The 15293-nt window shown below is 44.8% G+C and overlaps 1 protein-coding gene across 2 annotated transcripts in view; it reads right to left on the bottom strand.

Annotated features, from left to right (window-relative positions):
• LOC126518382 (KICSTOR complex protein SZT2-like) overlaps positions 1–15293 on the bottom strand; it is a 256520-nt gene that overhangs the window by 237984 nt on the left and 3243 nt on the right. For both annotated transcript variants that reach the window (XM_050168245.3, XM_055064554.2), the window contains 6 exons: positions 13862–14044; positions 12981–13058; positions 9666–9758; positions 6609–6746; positions 4080–4239; positions 1811–2037 (listed from right to left, as the gene is read on the bottom strand). In XM_050168245.3, coding sequence (XP_050024202.2) covers positions 1811–2037; positions 4080–4239; positions 6609–6746; positions 9666–9758; positions 12981–13058; positions 13862–14044 — 879 coding nt within the window. The remainder of the gene's footprint in view (positions 1–1810; positions 2038–4079; positions 4240–6608; positions 6747–9665; positions 9759–12980; positions 13059–13861; positions 14045–15293) is intronic.

The raw sequence follows: 15293 nt of genomic DNA, 5'->3' as shown, positions 1-15293 counted from the left end.
AGTGAAATGATAATTGAGTAAAAGTTATTTAGGACGGTAATTACTTAGTTAGTAAAGTCAAATCTTGTTAATTCGCACACACTTAATTAGAACTTCTGGTTTATTCGAACTGGTGTAGTCCCATCAACGTCACGTGCATTCCAACGGGTGAAAATGCCTGCTAATTCGAAAGCGCAAGCGTTTGCAACGGTTAATTCAAACATACCACACTCCGACATTGCTCTCAGCAGCACACCAAATCACGGCGGCACCTCCGACCAACATTGCTCTGACCCCGCCATAAAAGAAAGGCTAAGGAGAAATCGCTCAACGCCGCACGCAGGGGGGGGGAGGGGGGGACATGGCTGAAATTTAACTCTCTCTACAATGGCAAGGCCGCCGTTTCAGCACCGCGCCATAATACCCCAGCCACACTAGCAGCAAAATGCGCGCCACGGAAGGGATCAGTCCTGGGATGATTTTTCGTGGCTCACCACGGCAGTGAGGAGACCAATAACCAGAGGAGACCAATAAGAGTGGCCTCTAGAGTGATGTACGCACGGGAAACTAGGATCATGCGGACCCGCCCGACCGCCCTATTCATACTCGCGTCTGGTTCTGCTGGACCGCTTGTTTCGCACTGTCATCTGCTCGCGTCAGCTCTTGCTCGTGCTTGTTTTGGTTGGCTTGGTTGGTCTCGTTCACTTTTTTTTTACAATGGCACGTCTAAACCCAGACGTCCCGATGGTAAGGTTGTTGGAGATGGTGCGCCATATCCAATTCCGCATGACAAGACAGACCCTGAATACAAGGTCGCGAAGGCAACACCCAGTACCTCCTTTTCCGTGTCTTATGAACGCGGCGACGCCACAACAGAAGGGAGCACACCAACATGATTATGATCAGCAGCAACGACTTCGTCACGTTGATAAGACATGATTCGCGTTAAGAAAGCAGGACGAAGAAGGTAAACACAGCGCCAATCTTTCCGGAGACGAAGGAAAAAACACGCGAGCACGCAGAGGGAAGCAGCAATGGAGGCCCAGTCTGGCCTCGGCAACTCCGCAGCTTCAGTGGCAGTAGGTGGCAGAGGTAATTAGTGCCATCCAGCAAGCTGGTGGGAAAGCAAATACGCTTCCCTCCCGCCCTTGCAACTACACTCCTGTCGCCCTCCCTCTCAACTCCCTCATCTTTGACAGTATCCGTGCACACCCGTCTCCGCGCCGGCGATGGCGCCGCCAACTTAGCTTACTCCTTGAAGTTTCGTTTTCTCTCTTTATCAAGAAGCAAGCGTAGGTTGGCATGGGCAGTTTTGTGGTTCTCACTCGCTGGGTGCTTGCGCACTGCAATATTTCACAACTTGCACCATTTGTGCATCGTGCTATGGTGTGCAAATACCTCAAAAAGAAGTCCTTCTTTTAATTTGAACTTCTTTTAATTTTAACAAAATTTTGGGCCCCTTCAAGTTCGAATTATCGAGATTTGACTGTAATTGATTTGCTCTATCCATGACCAAAAACTCCCTCCAGCATATCAAAAACAGTAGTATGAACTCTACATTGGCTTCCAGTGCTTAAACTGGGGTTGAAGCAAAATTTTAAATATATGTTTTAGGGCATAAGTCGCAGTCAAGAAGTTGTAGAGCGTGTTCAGAAACACCTAATGAAGTTCCTTACCTACTGTTATCTTTTATGTGACTGACCCATGAACATAACCCATGACCCCATTCCCAAAAGAACACCAAAGAATCCAAGCCACCACAACGTTTTCAAAAGGTGAATGTCAACTGATCTAATTAGCACCAGCGATACAAGAGCAGGACACAACTGACCGGTCCAACCAGGCAACCACTGTTGAGGTAGGCACCGAAAGTCGCGCGCGCTATGAAGCGCATCAGATCGTCGTATGGTACATATCCGAGACTGCTCTGGGCGTGGTAGCCGCCGCCGAGATGCAAGAAAGAGCAGGCCACCGTGCCGCCCCGCAGGCTGCCGAGGAGGAGCTCCAGCTGTTGGCTATTGGGCACGCTGATCACACCGTCTGTGATCACCACAATGCCTGCAAGAACAGTCCAATTTTCCATGGGAGCATTGTGAAAATCCGGATGGTGGAGCCAAATTCATGAAAGTGAAACGGCATCCACCAGAGTGTGGTACAAAGCTACAATTTTTCGTAGCTTTGTGCTACGTTCCGTGCTCCACCCAAGTGACTCCATGCAGTGCTGTAAAATTATGGGTTGCATCAACCAATTGGAGAAGAGAACCAGAGGAAGGGCTCCTCCAGTGTCGACCTCTGATCCCCGTCCGTGTAAAGCCAACTGAATGGAAGCATCATTGAAGGATTAGCAGCGCACAATGAGTGAGCCTTCCTCCCATTTTTTGGAACACGCAGCCGGCACATGTTACTGAACGACTGACACAAGCCGCAGCGCTCACTGCATTGCACAAAGTTAGTGAAATGGAGTGCTGTGCATGCCAGGCTCCTTTTCAACAGTCCAGTTCTGTATTCTCAGTCGACCACTTCGGGTTGCACTGCCTAGACTGCCATGAGTAAACATTCACTGGTAATCCATGGCTGAAGGGCCAAAAGTAATGGATAACTTATTTGGCATGGCCCCTGCAATGAACTTGTGTCTTGTGCTGGCTATCACTTCACACTATTTATTTTACTTAAATAGCCCTTTCGTTAGGAGCATGCAATTACCAAATAGTAGATTTCAATTTGAGTATTGATAGACTAAGAAAGAAAAAGCTGAATATCGAATAGAAAACGGTTCAATTCCATCAATTAAACTCCAGCTAATTAGACTTTTCAGTTAATTCAATCTCGGCCGGCACTTATGCATTTCTATTGGCCCAAACTTCCATTATTTCAATCCTAAAATTGGCCTTCGCCGGATAATTCGAACTTAACCAGTCACCACACATGCACCTCACCCCTATAGAGACCCCAATAGTGGCCCCTTTAGTGGTGGTGTCTGTCTCAGCACGGCTTAGTGGACAGTGAATGCGTTGAACAGATGTCATCTCTGGTCGAAAATGTCTATTTTCAGCTCACCCTAGAAAGACTTTCAAGCAATAGCCATAGATCACAATGTTTGATTATGGTATTTACCCGATTCTAATGTGCACAATGTTCTTAAAAAGGAAATTGGGCAGAAAATTGCCTGCGAGGTGCAATCGAACATAAATATTATTATTACAGTGCACACTAAAAACACGGACACAGAAGAGAAACGAAACACAAGCGTTTCTGTGTCCGTGTTTTTAGTGCACGCTTTAAGTAATAATAATTCAGATGCACCGAATCGCTCAGCTAGCTCCCATACTACAGTTTATCCGACACAAAACCAAAACTACCATAGCTATGTTCGCAAGCTTTGATGCATAACATACATGTATCACAGTGAAGCTGACCATAAGAAACCAGCCTTTATTGTGTGACAATTTTTCTCGCTAAAAATCGGGTGCGTTTTCATTTCTGCTTTATTTAGAGCGTTAATGTCATTTCCACATTAGTTTGCTACTTTGAACACATAGAAAGGGGGCACAGTTTTTTCGGGGACGTGTTAGAATCAGGCAAATGGTGCCAAATGAATCAGCAGTGTGTTTTAGCATTTTTTCTGCACCTTGTTTAATTCGCCCCGCCGGATAATTAGAGAAAATGTTGTCAGTCTCATCAGGGTCTAATTAACAGAAGTTTACAGTATAAAAAAATATATGAATATTAGAAAGTGAGCCGAAGCTACAAACCAAGTAGAACTGCAACGCTTTCTTTCTGAGAAACCCATATGAGGTTCCTTATAGCTTTGTGCTAATGTTGGGTGGATGGCATTTTTTTTTCTTTCATGAAACTGCCTTTACCTAGCAGACTTCTGCAAAACTGATTTGGCATAATAATGTTCATGAAGCCGGGTTCGGCATATTGATGCCGATTTCAATATAAAATTAAAATCTTACAAGTGTTTCCAGATCTTCCCACTTGTTAAGTGTCACATTTTCACATGGAAAAAGCACATGGTAGCTTTCCTACATTCAAATGGCAGATGAACTTCAAGGGAAGCTGGCGTTCGCCTTTCCGAGAAACAACAATACACTCACCTGCGCTGCTGTTTTCGGGCAGCAGCTGCAGAGCCAGCATCCCATACCGGAGCATGCTCAGCGTGCTCATGTCCGAGGACACCATGTTGACGAGGGGTGTGGTGCACGCCTGCTCGTCACTTTCCTCGAACAGGCCTCCCGTCAACTTCTCGGACTGGAGCTGTTTCATCAACGGGAAGGTGCAAACAGCAAGACTGATACCACCTTTGCATTCAAGCAACAGATAGAACATACACTACAGTCCATTTTCAACCTTTTTGGTCCGAATTTTTTCAATGAAGTGACTGTTTTATATTATATGCATCTGGACAGACAAAAGACTGGGAAAGTAAAGAAAAGATTCCCACTGGCATTCATGGCAATGGATTAAGGGTCTTTCTCGTGAACTGCCAACAACTCAAGGCGGTGTAAGCAGCTTGCAGCTTTTCTGATTTCTCAATTTGCAGTTACAATGGTGTGTAATATGGCCACAGATTATTTATTCGAAGATCATTTTTGTGCCACCTAAAGCAGATGATATGCGTTAGGCAAGAGACTCCAAGGATATATCACAGAGGCCGAACCTCAGTGTGATGCAACGCATCAATCTTTGTGAAATATCAGAGAGGCATATTTATCTGGAGCAAAGTCAGCAAATTATGTAGTTAGCATTGCTGATACATTTTCTTAGAATAGAATGTTAGCGTTTGTGATAAGCTGGAGGGGGTCTCAGTTGTGGATACTTCAGCAAATTAATCACTAATTAAGTAATTTGGGCTAACCAACCTGATCTTGGGGATGTAAAAGGAATATGCATGTGCGCTGTACTTGTATCTTTGTCTGTCTTTGCGCAATCATTTTGTTAACACATGGGTATAAATATGTTGAATCAAGACTTCTAATTGGACTAGTTGAAATGTCGTATTCATAATTACAAAAAATCAGCGCAGACACAAGGAACAAAGAAGGAAATGCACGACATGAGCGCTCGTGTCGTGCATTTTCTTCTTTGTCCCTTGTGTCAGTTCTGAATTTTAATAACTATAAATATGTTTCAACAAATTGTCTAAATCTAAAATAAACAGTTACTAATTCATACTCTGTGCGATGTGTGCTCCGTTCAGTTCTGTCCCTGTGCATAACAGCGCATTTTTTCCAAAAAAATCATGTAATTACTGTACAAATTATTTTACTCGATTGTTGTTTTAACTGTTTTCTTCATACAAGTATACTTTCCATGGTCAGAAATAAATGTGAACAAGTTGGTTTAATTTTCTCTGGTGTGGAATGGTGTTTCGGCTCTATGAGGTGAATGCAAAGGCCTCCAATGGTGCCCATTAAGAAAAAAGAAAAGGCATACAACAGCACACTTTGCACATGGAGGGGAGAGACTCTTGAGCAAGTTGTGGAAAGAGGAGACGGTCAACTGGAAGGTTAAAGAATGATACGACGCAAGTGCATTTACAAGACTATTCTAGGTTGTCGTATTCACAAGATTGATACCGATAGCTGAGTTCAGATGTCCATCTGTGTAACCATGCCATACAAATGAAGCCCATTCTCGTTGAGTTTTTTTTTTAGCCGTCGTTGCTGAGCCCGATGACCTGACAGCCAAAACGGCTGCAGTGAATGCCTGTCATTAGTACTTGATTACAGCTAACAGCTAAACTATGGCATGAAGGCATGCTGACTATATTTAAAGTGACGCTTTCTTTGCTTCTTCACCCTCCTTTTTTAGTGCTGCTGCTACTGCTGCCTTGCAGAGTAGACACAGCAGCCGGGATCACACAAGCACTCTCACACTGATAAGCCGCACCCTCTAGTAACGGTTTGCATATCCTTTCCCTATGCAACACTAGAGCCCTGCAGACGGTGCCAGAATACTGTCATGGCTTTTGTCTTGTTTTAGTGTGGTCGGTGCACCGTACACTCGCATTGGGGGAGCGGTGGCAAAAGCAACTAAGGTAATGTGCTAAAATAAAGCAATGCAGCGAACATTCAGTTCACAACGAAAAAAACGGAGCAGCGTCGACACACAGCAATTAATGGCTTGAAACGAAAGTGCACCCTTCGTCGTAAATGCAAAGTGAAGCAGCATCAATAAGCAGTGATGAGACAGCAGCGAAACTGGACCGTGTATTTAAAGTGGCAAATTACACATGCCAGCAAGTACTTTCAAGGATGTTTCTTGCGCTATGAGTTCAGCTCAAAGCGTAGTGTCTGCAATGAGACTGGTTTCAGTCAGCTGCTCCACAGACAACTGAAAGTGATGTTTTCAAATGTGCTCACCAAACCTTGTATTGACAATGTGGTCATAAATATGTGTGTTAATAACACGCTACTAATTATCACAATGAAAAATCCTCGAGGCTTTTTTAGGACTTTGCTAACAACACATAGCTGCTATCACCTGCCCAGGCTTCACCTTCCTCTTTTTCTTTACTTGCTCCATGTTAGCTGGAACACCCGGTAAAACTACATACTGTTCCAGGAAAAGTTTATGCCTCCCCAAAGGTCGATGCCACCATCCTCGCAAGAGACAGTACACACCCGGAGTTGGTCATGGAGTTCAGCAACACCCGCTGTTGCTTCAGCCAGGACAATGCAGATCTCGCTCAGTCCAGTCGACACCTTGCTCAGGAACAAGGCACAGTTGTCTGGTGTCAACGGCCATCCTTGAATCAGGACCTAGACAACAAGGATTCAAGTACGTCTCCAAACTGCCACACTTTTCTTTATGAGGCAATAAACAAAGAAAAAGAAATGTCCCTTGTTGACTCCATGGTGCAAGAATGCAGCAAGCAACAGAACAGAACAACAACAATTGATAATAAAGAAAAAAATACGTCAACAAGAAATAAAATTATGCAGATCCCACACACTGTAGGAATCAATGTCGTGGATGGTATTTTGCAAGCTATCTGGATATCATTTGGGGTCCTGCAAAGCATTACCAGATGGGCCAATGTGTACGTGACAACAGCAGCAAGACAGTGATGGCGGTGACGGTGTGAGAACTGACATTTATTGCACTCCAGCGAAGAAACGTTACAATCTGCTCCGTGACCTGAGCATATACTGAAGGCAGTACAATGTCACACGTAGATGTAGACCCACCTACTATGAGGTGAGGACTGGGGAATGCGGGCCGATTCCGATGGCGGGTGCAGTCTATCACACCGTCTCAAACTGCTAACTGCCACGAGAGACGATTGGAAGAAACTGGCACTCTCTCCCTTTTATAAGCAACTTGTTGCCATGCAACATGATGCCCACAAGAGACCGTGTTAAGTCTGTAGCTGCATGTAAACTGGCTCTTGAATACCCACCTTCAATTTCCTCCATCACTTCCTTGCCACCAAATTCTTTGCCCTGCTAAGGGAGCTTTTTAGCTTGATACAGCTGAAACTCGATTTAACGAAGTGATAACCACGCTCTAATTATTTCGTTAAGTTGGGAAGTTTAGAAAATCGAGTAAGAGGTATTTCAGTCCTCCGAAATCTAAAACTGTAAAGTAGTGACACCCAAAAGTAGTGTGGCAGTATATTTGCCACTAACCCACGCCTGCGCGTGTAAAAAGGCCGCGAGGGCAGCCCAACTGCTGCCGCACCTAGCGCCATCTGGTATGTAAGAACGCTAGCGAATGCAGAGTCCATTGTTCCGTGCATGGGTGCGGCGTGCAGCCTCGTCAAAATAGAGCTCGGGCCGTGACTAGGGTGCCTAGATGTCTAAACACGATAGCGTTAGAACACATGTTTGAAGGAAAACCCATTTGCGTCCAAATTAGAAAGAAATCGCAGCTTTTTTTTACTCATTTATTTCTGGAAAAGCTTCATTAAATCGGCTTTAATGCAAGCTAGTTTCGTTAATTCGGGTTGATGACAACATTGAGCCTTATGGGTACTTGCTAGAGCATGGACATTTCTTCGTTAGATGGGGAACTTCGTAAAATCGGGTTTTGTTAGGCTGAGTTATAACTGTACATCTGTGAAGGATTCAACAGGTGCTTCAACCTTTGCTGTTACAACTCGACAGTGACACGTACCCACACAAGAAAGGGGAAGGAGCAGTTGTTAGCAGGGAGGTGCTTGTGCAAGTGGTCAGTGAAATCCTTCTACATACCTTCTTTAGAGGGTGCCTCACCAGGCCCCATTTGCAAATCTTAGTTACACAATAGAATTTCTAAAACGTCGTCTCAGAATCATGTTGCAGTTGCACACACAATGGGAGATGGCACAAGAGTTATGCAGCTGACACTAAAAGAGGGCAGAAGTAGCACAAGGGCGCACAAGAAACTTTTTAGGGACACGGTAGCATGGAGTTCCCATACCTTGCAAGCTTTTGCCACCACAAGAGCTCTCCACGAAGAATTAACAACCCAAAGGTATGACTGTCATTCCCCACCGTGAAGCAGAGGAATTAATGATCACAAGTTTTTCAGTTTTTCCTCTGGACTGCTCACAAGTTCAGCCACATGTAAAAGCATGTGTAACAGTATCCAGTAAAACCTTGTTAATTCAGATTTCATGAGACTGAAAAAAAAATGTCCGAATGAACCAAATATCGAATTATCGAGGGTATCAAGAAAACAATAAACAAATGCTTACTACGTCAACACGCTTTTATTTACTGAATGAATGAGCAACTCCTGTTTCTATTTTGTGCAAAACCAGTGCAAAAGCTGCAATCCTCGCCATCTCGTGCCTCATTGGCTCTCGCAGTGGTGAAGGCCTCGCGACTTTCTTCGCAGCGCATCCGCAGCACGTGCCTTCATCAGAGACACGCTTTTCACTATCATGCACACATCCCGGTTATTTTTTCACAAGTGAGCTGGTCACCAACAGACCGTCCGTCCATCACGATATATCTGGTGCTCTTGATCTGTAACAGCTTTGCGCGAAGTCAAAACAGAAGCACTGTTGGCCAGCACCTCTGCGGACAAAACCACAGTCGCTATTGACACAATCGTGGATGGCGACTACACGGCTATGAAGGCGCACAGCCGACGTAGTGTTATGCGCGGCAGTAAACACAAGAATAAAGGCTTCAAAAGCAGAGATAGACACGAAGCATTCCGACATTGCTGTCGCTGACATATGATTTCCGCTGATGACTATGGAAATGTGGACTCCACCGCTTCGTTTCAGTTGGTCACTGGTGCAGTTTTTGCTCTATTTTGTCACACATTTGCGGCACTCCGCGCTCCGAGAGTTGTCCGAATTAACCAAGGTGCGGCCAAATACCTCTGAATTAACAAGAGTACGATTGCATTAAATAATGCATACACCTGCCGGGACCAGAGGACTAGTCCAAATGATCCGATTTTCCAAATTAACAAAAGTTGAATTACTGAGGTTTTACTTTAATGCACAATGTGCATTCTTAAGTCAAACAAGGCAAGTGTTAAGCAGCTCCTTTGATTGTAACACTCCATCTAATTCGGGCTATTCCTAAGCATGAGAAACAACATAGATGACAAAGCACTAGAGAGATGAGGCAAATTCATTGTCTTTCTTGTTCAGGCACCTGTAGTTTTTACCAGGTTGAAAGCACATCAACCACCCCAACTTCGGACTTTTGTACCTTCATCAAATGTGTACGGCTCACCTGCTGCACCGATGGGGTATAGTGAGGGATGTACGCAATGACAGTGACGTAGATCTCGGGCTGGAACACCACGCAGCTCCCCGGAACATTGAACTGCACACAGGAAGCCGTAATAAGTTGTAAAAAAAAAACCATCGCAGACGTACGTGAATCTGAGCAACTGACACATCAAGGATAGTGAAGCAGTACAAGCAAGTTCCCGCACCCTTCGGACAGGGGTCCATTTTCTGGCTCTTCTTACTGATGATTCATCAATAGTGCTGCGTACACATTCTCACTGATGCCTTGGTCATACGGTCGCTTCAGGGTTCCCACGAAGGCTACATTGCTGGCGGTTCTTTACCCCTGCAGCTATACAAACTCTTAGCTGATTTCCAATGTGGAGCCAGTAAAACACGACGCGAGAAACAAAAACTATGGATTACTGGCTAAAAAAGCAGCGCAAAAGGAGCTGTTATCTATTTGTGTAAGGTGTATGCAAGGTAACTTTTACTTCACTATAATTATTGATAATCAATGTCTTTGATGCAGGTTGCGTTACAGATTGGTACCGAGCAAACCCCCGCAAGTCAGCCTTCGCTGCACGATAATGGCTGCGAAACTCCCCTTAACAACTCTGCTGTGGAAAAAAAAAAACCTAGCGCATTGATTCACAGCAACAATTAAAGCATACTTGGATAAATTGACTATACGCAGTTCAAAAAATTTTGAATGTGAAATGTGGCATGCTGCATTGTGGAAACAACACATTCAGGCACAGGAACAAAATGTCACCTGCTTATTATCTTTGTTATCGGTTCCATGAACCAATAATGACAAGTGATCTGTGCTACACCAGCAGTGTCAAACCACCATGCCTGTCCATAAACTAAAATAAACGAACACATCCACATCATAATTTAGTGAGAAATTGTGAATATACTTAGAAGAAGAATGAGATTAAAAAAAGTTACACAGATCCCATGCTCCATGGGAATCGGTGCACGCAAAGCTTACATGAGCCAGCGAGGCCAAAATGGCACATTATATCAAGAGGAAAACTGCATATCTCAGTTCTGCGGCCACCATGGCAGATCTTGCAGAGCAATGGGAAGGTTTATTCAGCATTAAAATGCATTGAATCACAGGACATGACGTGCTCGGCTTTGTGGAAATGCGCCACGGTACAATGCGATACGTGCAGCAAATTCTGGCAACAAATACATCCCGTAACCTTTGTTTTTATCATCGGCTAGAAAGTGTGCGCACTCACTTTTTACAAGTAAATTGTCACTATGCAACGCGGCTAACGTGCCAAGCATCTCAAAGCACTGGCTTGCACGACATCATAAGGGTGGTGTTTTATTGCACCTTTTTAGGCATGCGTTTGAGGACTAACAGTTAGAGCATCGGGCTTCTGTGCTGGGGGAACCAGGTTCAATACCCCGAACACCAGGCGTTTATTTTATTTTTTTTTATTTTTTTTGCTGAGCGACAGCTTTCACTCGACATCAATGAGCACGTGGGCAGCGCACTCAAAGCAAGTTAGAAATGGCAAGTGGTTAGAAATGGACATCAAAGAAAGGGGGAAGAGGCTACGAAAGCTTCGCCTCAAAAGGTAACCCATTATCAGGTAAAATTCATGATCTGATTTGTACGAGCCAGGTGAGGCACTTTCAATGTTCTCTATTGCAAGCATATAAATTGTGAACACATCAACAAGGTTCTACTGCACTTGAAATGCTTCAGTTTTGTCACACCTTGGGTACAGCAGTCATGTGAAAGTAAGATTCCCCCTCAACAAAGCTTTCCTATGAGTCTTGATGGAAACAATGCAAATTTCACACAGGGCAAAGAAAAAAATAACATGTTTTAAGTGGCGTTCCGCAATTTTTTTTAGAACCAAATCATCCTGCGCATAGTTTAATTGAAAATGCACCTCCCAAAGCTTATATTTAGCCTTCAGAAATATGGTTTTGTATAAATCCACTGCCCTCATGCTATAGTAGTATAGATAGACTGATATATCAGTTGCAAGACAAACAAACATTTGCATACACAATACAAGAATTTACATACCATATAGAGTCCACATATGATAGGCAAGGGCATGAATATGATCAGTGTTGTCACTAATGTGCAAGCACAATTGCACATAATTTGGCTTCTCGTTCCGTATTGTTGTGCCATTACCTCCAGCCCGGATTCCGAATCTGCAAGATGCAAAATTATCCTTCGAGCGCCCAAATTCTCCCTTGAAAAGTCAAGATGCTGAGCCGTCAGGCAGCGGTGTCCTGCGAGAGAAGCATCGGCGAGCCACTTTGTTCGGACGTGTCGCCAAGTGCCAGACAGCCCGGCGCCGTAGACACCCACTAGGTGACCTCCGGCCCTTGCCTGAAGGTCACCGCGCCCGCCACAATTGAACCAGGTGGCCAGCGCGGTCGCCGGTTGGACCTCTCGGACGACCATCGAGTGCTCGCTTTGTGTTGGGTGACAATGGTTTTGGGGGCTTATAAGCGGAGGCGTGCCGCCTGAAAAACCGGATCCGCCGACCCACCGGGAGCCAGTGCCGCTCTCGACTGGAGCGAGATGTGTCACGCGTTTTCGCCGGACGTTGCCGTGCGGGAACAGTCGCGTTTGCAGTGAGCTCTCGGCCCCAGTGCCGATCCCTTCATGTCCTGTATAATGACCTGTATATAGTGTATAAAGTCCCTTTTGTTATTCTCATCGACGCCTGGCTCGGAGTCTTCGCTACCAACGCTCTGTCACGAAACGGGTGACGAGCGCTACGGGACCACAAAGTCGTAATAGTGGTGCAGCGGTGCAAAGTCGTAACAGTATCCAGTAATTTTTAAAAGCTTATGTGCTTGGGAAAGTAGTATGCAAGAATATGACAACAGTAATCTTAGAAACTGAATCAAATAAGAACTGGATGACACCAAACAGAATACAAATCAGATTTTGATGGTGCCAAATAAAATATGAATCAGACAATTGTGCTAATAAGCCAAATATGTAAATGTTACTGCAACAGTGTCAAATCAAGTACTGCCAAGACCTACTTAACAGTTTTATGATTAAGCCAGCTGACAGCCTATTTGTTGTCCTTGAATTCATAATTCAGAAAAGGAAATAACACCAACCTTGTTTTAAATCGACTTGGCAATCATCCCTGTATCGGTGTAAGCTCATTCAAAAACTGCTATTTGAAGAAATACTTAAATTCAAACTGCAGCCATTCGTTTGAAGGATCGAATACCAAGCCAAATGAAATGTGCAAATATTCACACGGCTCCATTTATTTGTGCTACCTAAATAAAACCAAGGGGTACTCACAGGCTTTACAAGTTTCTCGACACATTTCGAAAGCGTTGCAAACACCTCGTCAAACAGGAATGTTTCACTCCTAATGTCCTGCAAAGATTAAAACCAACAAGACATCTCACATGCCGCACAGTGTGATGCAAAGGTAACACGCAAAGTGCACAGTCTATGTCGGTCGCCTACACTTATGAATGAGCGGGCAGCAGGAATGCCAACACAAGCAACCTCCACAAGCACAAGGGTCAATGTGCAGGAACGAACCTTAACCGTGGAAAACAATGGAAATTCCCCCAAAATGATACTGGCTCAGATAAGTGCAACACATTGCAAGAACGATGAATAAAGAAAAAAGGAAAACTTGTGGACATAGATAAACAGGTTACAGCGCTATCTTGAAGTTATGGTGCAGGCTGCAACAATCCCAAGCGTACTCAGGTTCCATTAACAAAACGTTGCCACAATCCGAATAGATCGCCAAGCTGTGTGCGACTCTCATTATAATAATACTAGAGAATTTTAGCAAGCCCTCAAACTTCTTGGCGCTTGCAGTTAGCCGGATTACCGGAGAAGTACAATCTTCCCACATCATCTGTAACCACATCCACCCTTCAAACCATTCACCCATGATTCATATAGGAAATTTTTATTCTATCAATACACGTCCCTTTACGTCACTGTCAAGACACCTTTGCTCAGCGCTGATCTGCTCTCGGTCTCCCCACTGCGCAGTACTGTTTCAACCTTTCGATTATTTCTATCCGCATGTTGTATTTTTCTGTACTTTTCTTATCAAAGACACTCGTAACCATTCCATGACCACCCCCACCCCTACCACCACTGCTTGGACTACAACGAAATACATTTCCCACAGTTTGTAAATCAATAATACTCACCACATTTGCGATGGAGACACTGAGGTCAAGGCAAAAGACGAAGCGGTACTTTTTGGCAAGGAAAGTGACCTTTGTTGCCGGTGTCACCAAATACGCAAACTCATGCGCCCTGTTCGGTCGCCATCCAGTTGGCTTGTCCCTCGGAAGAGCCGAGAGAACCTCGACCTCCTCTGCAATGTCACTCTGTAAAGAATGCATTACAGCAGTTTGACCAACATATTAGAGCACGTTCACACCAGCTACAGAAAGAGACTGTGTGACCGACCACGAATGGTGACCAAGGAGCAACTCACGGTCACCGAGGTCACACCAGCAAGTGCGACTTGCCCATAGTGACACCCAAATGTCTCGCAATATGTGCCGCTCACCCTGCTTGCATCGTCATCGCAACGTAAAGTAAGTGTCAGTGTGTACTAACATCCTGCTCCTGAACCGAAACAGTCGTTTTTAGACCAAAGTGACCATTAGCGACAAACGGTCACGCGACCTCTAGGGGTCATCAGTGAAGATAAGCACTCGCACATTTGCACCATACAATAGTTGCACTGTTTGCCATCAGAATTGCTGCATCAAACAACAGGATAAATTGTAAGCTTGGGAGCTACATTGCTCAGTGTTGCATCAAAGAAGTTGAGGAAGTGTTTCACGGACAGGAGATTGATACCATGTTGCAAGGACATGTTCAAGCAAGCTTGAGCCATTACAGATAAAATGCTACTGCATATAATTTTCAAATACACCTATCCGACTGAAACTTGCAGAATAAACAAATAACGAAGGACTCAAGAGGATTAGGCATAACACAATGAGTGGTGGAACAGAATACCCGCCGACTCCTGTCTACCTTCAGGCACTTGGGGCTCACAACAGACTCCAAGACTGCAGTGCTATTTTCCAAGAGCACCTCAAGGTCTTGTGAAAGGGCCGATGCCAGCCTGGCAGCATTCCTAGAGGAGAATAGCACTGACACCGTGGCAAAGTTTGCTTGAACTAGCTGATCTTAGCACCTAGTAGGTGTTGAGGGGGGGGGGGGTAAATGCCGAATCCGATAACAGCCTTGGCAACATGGAGTTTCCTGGGCTCTATACAGCGTGGCAGGAATTGTGGAAGATTTCTGCATTCTTGTAGATGCGTGCGGCGTCACCAGGGTGAAAGTAATGGTACATTCGACTGGTTCCTACCGCACTCTAAATTGCTCCGCAGCTATGCGGAGCCTTCTGGATATTAAAGTCAGAGAAAGCCAGCCCAGCCAACCATTCAGCTGCTTCCAGAGAATCAGAGTAACTACATGACCGAGATTCTGTTGGATCTCCGTCATGCTCCCAGCGTGATGGTGAGCCCCTCCGAGCTCTCCAAGCTGGAGGAAGGCACTCTGAATGAACCAAGTGAACATGTTCAGAGCACTCGAATTCGACCAGCCGAATACAAATTG

The sequence above is a fragment of the Dermacentor andersoni genome, chromosome 11 (assembly GCF_023375885.2).
Source record: "Dermacentor andersoni chromosome 11, qqDerAnde1_hic_scaffold, whole genome shotgun sequence".
NCBI classification, from domain to species: Eukaryota; Metazoa; Arthropoda; class Arachnida; order Ixodida; family Ixodidae; genus Dermacentor; species Dermacentor andersoni.
This window is presented reverse-complemented; position numbering and strand designations above follow the sequence as displayed.